Source organism: Pempheris klunzingeri, chromosome 11, assembly GCF_042242105.1.
Source record: "Pempheris klunzingeri isolate RE-2024b chromosome 11, fPemKlu1.hap1, whole genome shotgun sequence".
NCBI lineage: Eukaryota > Metazoa > Chordata > Actinopteri > Acropomatiformes > Pempheridae > Pempheris > Pempheris klunzingeri.
In genome coordinates, this window is record NC_092022.1 from 23400866 (window position 1) to 23409963 (window position 9098).

General features: G+C 41.3%; 1 protein-coding gene across 1 annotated transcript; it reads right to left on the minus strand.

Moving 5' to 3' along the window:
• Window positions 1-7091: 7091 nt before the first annotated feature.
• Window positions 7092-8150, minus strand: npbwr2b (neuropeptides B/W receptor 2b). The gene has a single exon (XM_070840113.1). The coding sequence runs from the start codon at window positions 8108-8110 to the stop codon at window positions 7094-7096; it is 1017 nt and encodes a 338-aa protein (XP_070696214.1). The 5' UTR covers window positions 8111-8150; the 3' UTR covers window positions 7092-7093.
• Window positions 8151-9098: the final 948 nt, after the last annotated feature.

The window sequence follows — 9098 nt, forward strand, 5'->3', positions numbered from 1 at the left end:
GTCCCGTGTCTATGTGGGGGGTGAGGAGTGGGATATTCATCATTGTGCATCCTGTGCTGAAGCATCCACTATGTCAGACCTCCTCCCTCACACACCCTCCCCTCCTCTGTCTGGGTGTATGGGAGACCAATAAAACACGGCAGAGTACCTGTTTGAGCGATGCCAAGATCAAACTAATGATGTCAGGTAAATGGCTTTGGCCCATGACACTTCATCATCTGGAGCCAAAATGGCATCCACCTGTCCGTCTGGAGGGGTTTCTTTCTTTCCAACGGGCTGCCTCTTTACCATGAGCGACTTTCACTGAAACTGTTGACCAAAATTCTATTTTTACAAAGTTTCCTGTTACGTTTCCTTTCCTTTGCAGTTTTAATGGTCTAATTATTATTTATAAATGTCTAATTGGCATTCTGCGAATTGATTCAGGACTGGCAAATTTTACAACTGCCTTAGGATGACACTGAAACTGACACTGTGTTGTTTGAGTCATGGAAGTAAATCAATCAATTCGCTACCAACCTCAATGTTAATTTCAAACAAAGCGGTAAAAGAAAAGAGAGATCTCTTTAGTTGTGGTGGAGCTCGAGTCATCACTACTGTGATTGTTTCCAGTTGCAAGGCACATATCTACATCAACAACCAGTCACATAACCTCACCAGTTAACCTAACCTGCATGTCTTTGGACTGTGGGGCAACAGTGCAAGCCCCTGCTGCCCTAAGATATGACATAGAAACACGTAAAAGCACTGATAAGAACAGGAAAAAAAACAACAACTAGATCTTCACTACGCGGTCGTTCCTTCACCTCGCTCAACTGAAGCAGCCTCACTGCAGGAAACTCTATCTGATGGGGGAGGGGTTGGGGAGGGGGAGACAGCTGTTGACACCAGCTCATTTACAGTCAAGATGGTGGCAAAGAAATAGTTGAGTTTATTCATGTTGTATCCTGGGCAACTTTACTGGACCATAACATGTCGGTAGACCAGGTAGGGTTTTTAGCATTGCCAGTGACAGGAAGAGCCTCTTGAAGCAGTGATGAATTGCAGCCCCTCCTGACTGGTTAAAAGGACGGAGGAGTCAGCAGTTAATGGCAGCTCTTCTCTGGTATCTGTCATTGATGTAAGCTTCACCACCACCTACTTCACGGCACGCTTGTTTGTAATCACATGTGTGGGTCAGATGGACAGAATTTGGTTTTAAAATAGAGGAAAAATATCTGTTTGACCCAAATTCTTTAAACAGAGGTGTGAGAATCTAATGATGTTAAAAAAATATATATGCAGCCAACATCATCCCTGGCCTGGAGAGAGCACAGACGGAGAGAAGTGTAGGAGTCACTCATGTTGCAGACAATTTAACTAAATATATGAGACGTCCCGGCTCATTTGGGACATGTGGCAACCATAGGTACAACCTCTGGTAAGGATCTTCCATCAGCCTCAGGGCAATCTTATCATTTTACAATGGCCACCATCTCTCCTAAGCTTTCACCATGCGTAATAGTGTGGGGGAGCAACCATTTGAAAAATGGAAGCAAATGTTTCGAGCCACGTCTTTCCTCGAAAATACGTTCCATAATTGCAACACTTTGGTATGAACAAAGCTCCTGAGAGATTTGACAGTGATGGAAGGTCTGTGTTAGTGGTGGAGTGCACATGTATGTACATGATGGAGAGAGAGAGGGAGCACTTCGTCTTTAGGGAATATGGTCACACACTCACACACATCCCATCCACAGCTACACACTGCCATCTACTTATTCTTCACTGAACTACATCTGGATTTTGTAGAGAATAAAATGGAGTTATTACTGCACCTACACATGACATACACCATAGAGCTTTGCCAACAGGGCGTAAACAAATAAGACTTTCTCTTGTGGTTATTTAAAAGCTCAGTCAGTAATGCTTCAGATCATAAAGCATCATTCGTATTCCCTGTGAAAGAATTTGAGTTTTATATAGTGTGGAAATTAGACCTCTCTTGAGTCAGTTCATGTTTAATTAGAATACTGAAGTGAAAAGCAAAGTGAAAGTGCATTGCACCATACAAACACACACTTTAACACACTTTTTGTTTTGTGTAGTAAGTCTGTGGCTATTTTTACTTTTCCTGCCACACACACACACTCCCCCCCCCCCCCCCCCACACACACACACACACACCAGGAGAATATACATGGACCAACACTGCCTTCTAGTGACAATAATGTTCTTTCACACACACTGAAATGAGCACCTAGGTTATTATTTCCTTGTCACATTGACCACTTGGAGGTGCTCATCCTGTATTCTAATACATTCACACACATTTAGTCTTGTACACATAAAGCTGCATGCTCACCAAATTGGGGGTCTGTAAGGAGCATAAGAAGGGAGAATACAAATGGAAATACATTTTTACCTAAATTTATCTTGAAAAGTGTCTCACTCAAATGGTTTAAAGTGGAAACAGAGCTGAGTATTAATTGTTTTAATTGTTTACAGCACGCTGACTGAGAGAAAGTGAGACAGAGATTAAACAAACAAGGTGAAGGGATCGATAAAGACAGACGGACAGGAAGAAAGAAAAAAAAATGAAGTGAATAAGAGAACCGATTTAACAACAGGAAAAAGGTGGGTTTCACCATTCCCCTTCAGTTCTGGTGTACAAGTACTACATACTGCATACACTATATACACACTATACACATACTGTATATAATGTGTCATTAAACCAGAGAATTTTTGACACCCAGAGCAAAATAGTAGAAATGAAAAGGGAGCATATAATTCAGTCAGTCATCAAAAAAGTAGTTTTTATTGAAATTATATTTGTGTATATTGTATATTCAGTATTGACACCCCATTAAGTGCATGTAATCATACTAAATATAAGAAACTTTACTTACCTGCACTTTATATTATAGTTATTTACATGAACAAAACACACCAAATGTATGCATTGAACCTGTAATTAAAACTGCTTTCATGTATTTTTCATTACAAAGATGAGGGACAAAGGAAAGACGTTATTCTCAGCAAATCCCACCACAAGACCAAACGTTAATGTTAATCCATCTCACAATCACTTTTCACCTTGTGGCACTCTACATAATACTAAAATATACAAATGCACGTATATGTTCTAAAGTAATTTCCTGCTGCTGTTATTTTTAGCAAATGTTTCTCAAACAGGAGAAAATAATGCATTTGTTGGAGGCTATTGGAAGATTAATATACATACTCTACATTGGTATATCAGTCCATATGTACTACTGAGTCCAAATAAACTAGTGTCTGTGTGTGTGTGTGTGTGTTTATTATAAAGAAGGAACATGTTTTTAACCCTTTCATGCACAGAGGTCACTACAGTGTGCAGCTATTCAAAAGCTGTTTTCTTGTATATGCATGAGTTTTGATGGCATAGTTGCACATCAGCCACTACAGTGGAAGCTACTGCATCATCTCATACACTGATACCCAGTGCTAAGCCATTGCAAGTGAAAAAAAAACCCAAGATGGTCGACAGACAGCCAGAAACACCAAGTTGCTCATTTTTTTCTGTTCAAACCTTCTATAAAAAGAAACCCTTGCAGGTAAGAAACATATGGTGACATCAAGTAACATCTAAGGAGTTGTGCAATTGCTAAATTTTCCAAGTGTTGATTTTATATTGGGAGGAAATTATGATTAATCACATGTCCACTGAATTGTATATTATGCATCACTGGCTATATTTCAACTACTGGACATGTAAATATATCATATATAAAAAAGTTCAAATCTTGTTTTTCATGCCTAAAGATGAATAAAAACACTGAGGTTGTCATAATTCATGCATGAAAGGGTTAATAGAACAATAGTTCTCTATGGCACAGAGGAAAAAAACCTTTGGCAGACTGTCCTTGTTAGGAGGATCAATTCACTGTTGATTTTGGTTCAATCAAGGGATTTGTTGACAATAAAAAACATGTCCTTTAACTTTTATCTCTGGTTTGGTCTCTACCCACTGTGATTAGCTGCTAGATCCACTTTCTTCACCAGCTAGTTGCTTGTGTTCGCACATAACGTTAATAATAATGTTCAATCATTCGCATTAATGGTCATTCAAATTAAAGTTAATTTTAAAAGTATTTATGCAACTGTTAAGTTTATGAATGTCAAACTACAGTTTTGACTCTTGCTGAGATTCCTGCATGTGTTACTGTAAAGCAGCCCCTCAGTGTCTGTTGCACTGCATAATGTCCGTGATACGTTTCTAGCCAGTGGACAGCTCAGCAGTACATCACGGAAACAACAGGCTGTTGTTGAGATTGAATCTATGACCTTTTGGTAACATGAAGCTCTAACCACTAATCCATCCTGCTGATCTACAGCTGATAGCTGATGTAGTCGCCCATGTAAAGAATCTCTCCGGTGACCCTGACACCAACCTATTAACATTAATACGTCTTTTATCTGCGTGCGATGACCTATTTTTCTTTTTGAATGCACATCAGAGCTGTAAAAAAAAAACCTGGAAGTGAAAATGTTTCTGCACATCAAAACAAATTTCTGCACATTTATTGTATCTGTCAAACAAAGAAATGTTGATTCTAAAATATTACAAACACATGAGAACCAGTGAGAAAATAAATATATATAGAGAGATGTAGATATATTTATCGATTCATTTGCAGGTATTGACAGACATTAATGATTTCTAAAATACACAAATAAGATGATGATGAATCTAGATAACATGCTGCATAAAAGACAGTGACTCATAATCTTTAACTCAGATTCTACATGATTCATTTGTGTGACACAAGTTTGAAGAATTTTCACTATACATTGCAATGACTACATTTCTCTGTACAGTTAAATGGCAAAAAGGACTGAACTATTTACAGTTGGACGTAGAATAATTTCTGGTGCTGCAGTTAGAGCCATACAGACGAAGCCTTTGTTCAGCTGATTTCTATCTCATGCTTGCAAAGCTGCTGTGTGGGTTTTGCTTGTTTTATGGCCATCAGAGGCTGAGAGGAGTTTGAACGGCATCGTGTGTCATTTAAAAAAGCAGAGTGTGAAATTCAAAAACATTCCAGGACGTAAAAGTGTCTGTTGTTACACTTTAACATTCGGTACTGTTGAACTGTACGACACCGACGACAGAAACCTCCAACAGAGGATGAAAGCAGGATTGATGATGAGCACGAGACGACTTTTTCTAAACCGACGGATCGTTGTGCACAAACTTCTAATTGTCAAAGATACAAAGTACATGGGCTGGAGTGATCCTGTTCCAGAGGATGGTACAGCCCTAAAAAGAGCATCGCACACTATCAGTGGTGTGCTGGAACAGGCAGAAACAAAAATATAAAGAATATATAGATAAATTAATTATATGTTGATAGTTTTGATTTGTTAAATTTAATTTAATTACAGTAAAAATTAAAGTTGAAATTTAATTTATTTGGCTAGAAGGAAAGCAGAATCACCTGAAGGAAGCTCCAAATGCTTCAGTACGTACATTTTTTCAGATACCAAAAGACACTAAAATATTCTTTGCACAAATACCAATGAAGTGACAGGATTGTTGATGATCTTTATAAATGCACATGTCAGTGTCACTGAAACCAGCTGTGTGAAAATCCGTGTCTCCTCTCAGCAGCGTCTGCGCTGGTTGCATTTTCAGGTAGCATTGCCCTGCTGCCAACAGGGGGTGGCAAAAGCTCACAAAAAAAAATTTAAGACTTGAAGAAAAATGCAGATTACATTTTGTATAGCCCTCCTGTCCCATGCCTGTCTCATATCAGGCATACAGTACTGCTGTCAGGGTTGGTAAGGTTCCATTTCTAATTCTGAAGTGGTACATATACATTCTGTAAAAAAATAATGTGTGCCAGAGGTTCGGTCTTTGTCTCAACAGTGTCGTCATTTGTAGAGTCTCAGGTAATCCATGAAATGTATCATTTGGTTCCTTTGAGATTAATTTGCACAAAACACATCATCGTTTAAAGGCAGATTAGATGTTTGCATACATGACCACTCAACATTTCCATTGGTTTTGAATTGTTTTGAATGTTTAAAAGTACCTTTGCTCCTTCCAGCTTTTGATAGCAATGACCCCTTCCTCACCTGTAATCCCCTGACATGCATCCTTTTACCCTCCGACCCCGATTATTCTCTCGGCATCCGTTTGATTGATAGAATGCAAATCAGTGGCACCGTGTTGACCTGCATTTTCTCCACGCAGCAGATGTTCGACCCCTCTGAGGTGTTCCTCGGTCCTCTGAGCTCACACGGAGTCAAGTGAAGGTCGCGGCTGTTTGCAGTGACCCATCTCAGCCTGCTGCCTCATAATTGGATTTTTACCATCACAGAAAAGAAGGTTTTTCATTTAATTGCAGTCTTAACTTGGAAAGCAGTCAGATTTCCAGTTCTTCAGACACAGTGATGGAGGCCAGTTATGCTGACAGACCAAGCTTTTGTTTTTCTTAAAGCCACTATTGTCCTGTATGTGAGCTGCTATCGCTCCCTATTGCAAACAATATTGCCCATTTCTGACAACTGACATCCTTTCTCTCACTGTAAAAAGCTGCACTAGGCAAATTCTGCAAAAGTACCAACAGTCCGGAAGTGAAACCAGTGAAAACCATCATGTTGCTAAGAAGAGGCGTCAGATTGAGTTGTGCTGTCACATCTCCTCCACCCACAGGATATGATTCATTTAAACTCAAGACTGACACCAAAATAGCTCCCTGTGTAGATAAAGCTCAGCTCACAAATGTTCTGACGTTTTTTTCTCCTCTCATCACTTTGGTTTACTGCAGTATAAAGCATTTATAGACCGGTTTGGTCACATCAAGAGTTTTGTGCGCAGTTTACAGGCATCATTTTAAAGATATATACACAGATTTCTGTATTTCAAAAGATAATTTAGAGATAGGTACCTCTTGCTATCATGTGCAAACAATGTGCAAAGTTGCCTAGTGCAGCTTTAACAAACCAAACAATCAAATCTGGATCACACACAGTGAGTCAGTCTGTCCCGTCCCGTTTTTCCATCACTGTCTGTCCTTACTAAGTAAGTCTCTGTAGACCTCAGCCACAGCTTCAATGTCTACATTCAGGCTGGTCTACATTCCAACATCTTCTTGAAGGCTTTCCTGAAGCTGTCGTCCAGGAAGGCGTAGAGAAACGGGTTGAGGCAGGAGTTGGCGTAGCTCAGGCTGGTTATGAAGTAGGAGATCCCGATCAGCAGCGGCGTGGTCCTCAGGTCCGTCGTCAGAGCCACGATGGTGCTGAGGTGGAACGGCGTCCAGCAGAACAGGCACACGGCCAAGACGATAAAAACCATGATGGTGACTTTCTTCTTGGCCTTGTCCAGCGCCTTGGCATTGCTGTTGAGCCGCATGTTCCTCAGCTTGTAGAGCATCATGGTGTACAAGATGCAGATAGTTGAGACCGGGATGGCGAAGCCCAGGATGAGCGTGTAGATCCGGCTGGCTTTAAACCACAGACTCTCAGGGCTGGGGAAGCTGAGCACGCAGCTCTTCCTCCCATCATTTGGGTTGACATAGACACCAGCAAAAATGGTGAAAGGCATGACGATGAGTGTAACGAGGATCCACACACATAACGAGATTATTTTGGCTGCTCGGTAGGTGCGGTAAGGCATGCGCTTGGACCTCACCGTGGCCAAAACGACCAAGTAGCGGTCAATGCTCATAACTGTCAGGAAATAGATACTGGAGAAGATGTTGTAGTGGTCTATGCTGAGGATGACTTTGCACAAAACCTCACCAAAAGGCCAGTAATGCAGCAAGTGCTCGGCTATGCTGATCGGCAACACCAAAGTGAACAAATCATCGGCGATGGCCAAGTTCAGGATGAACATATTGGTTACTGTTTTCATCTTGGGGGCTTTGAGGATCACATAGATGACAGCTGTGTTGCCCGTCAGTCCCACTGCGCAGATTACAGAGTAGATGACCGGTAAAATGACGTAAAGGTCAGCGTAGAAGTAAAACTCAGAGGGAGGCGTGCAGTTCAGGTCAGTGTGGTTCCCTGACGTCAGGGAGTAGAAGTCCACAGAGTCGTTGCAGACTGGTGGCGCACTGTCAGGGATGGACACATTCTCCATGATTGAAGAGGAAATGAGATGGAAGTTGGCAAACTAAGAGTCTCTGAGCATTGTGAGACAAATGTCTCCAATTTTTAAATAAATTGCCAGTTTTTTAGAGAAACTTTAGTGCCTTTGTCTCCATTTTTACACATATTCTCCCACGGGATTCATCAGTCCTCCGTCATATAGCCTGAGAGGTTGGCTACGCACAGTTCAGCAAACAAAAATCTTAAATTAAGGTCGTCTTATCCTCCGTTACATTGCTGGAGAGGAGCTCAGCCTCTGACCACTAGCAGAAAACAGAGAAGAGAACAGTATTTAATGCAAAGGCTCCCAATCAGAGGTCCAGTGACCACCAGCAGGTCCACTACTTAATTCAGAGTTTGCTATTTCACAGTTGTTCCAGTTTCTGGGACGTTATCAAAGAGAAATGAATGTAATGTAGCATGCATACTGTTCCTACGCACTCTTACCTCCCCCACAGACAGGTACAGAGTGATGTAAAGGAAAACTCATGCATGAATAAAAATCCTGTCAGATGAATTTGTCTCTGAGAAAATCTCACCCTATAGGAGAGTTGCTTCAAAGTAAAATATGGATTTGTTAGGTGTCCTTAACGTAGAAACGCTCCGGACGCTCTGCTTCATGCTCCCACAACGAGCTGTCCACTGTCTGCTTAGTTCCAGGCTTTTCCTCTCCCACTTCTTTAAAAACACTTGACACTTTATCTCCACTTCGGTTCAGTCGCTCACTTTTCCTCTCCGCACTCGGCGCGGAAATCACATGCTGTCTGACCAATGCTGCGTTTGTCCTCAAATAATATATCCTTCCCCTCCTCCCCCGATTCTCTCCTCCCCCGGAGCCGAAGGTTTTACAATGTGAGGGCTGAAAGTGTCCACGATAAGGTTGGGGATGGTTGATTATGGTTTCGGGTGGTGCCTCTCGGTGCTTCCTGTGCGCTTTGAAGACGGTGCCAGCATGAGTGGCGCACGGCGAAATCTGGACA

What these genes read in the sequence shown, in the direction of transcription:
- npbwr2b (XM_070840113.1), bottom strand. Translation starts at nt 8,110, where the DNA reads ATGGAGAATGTGTCCATCCCTGACAGTGCGCCACCAGTCTGCAACGAC.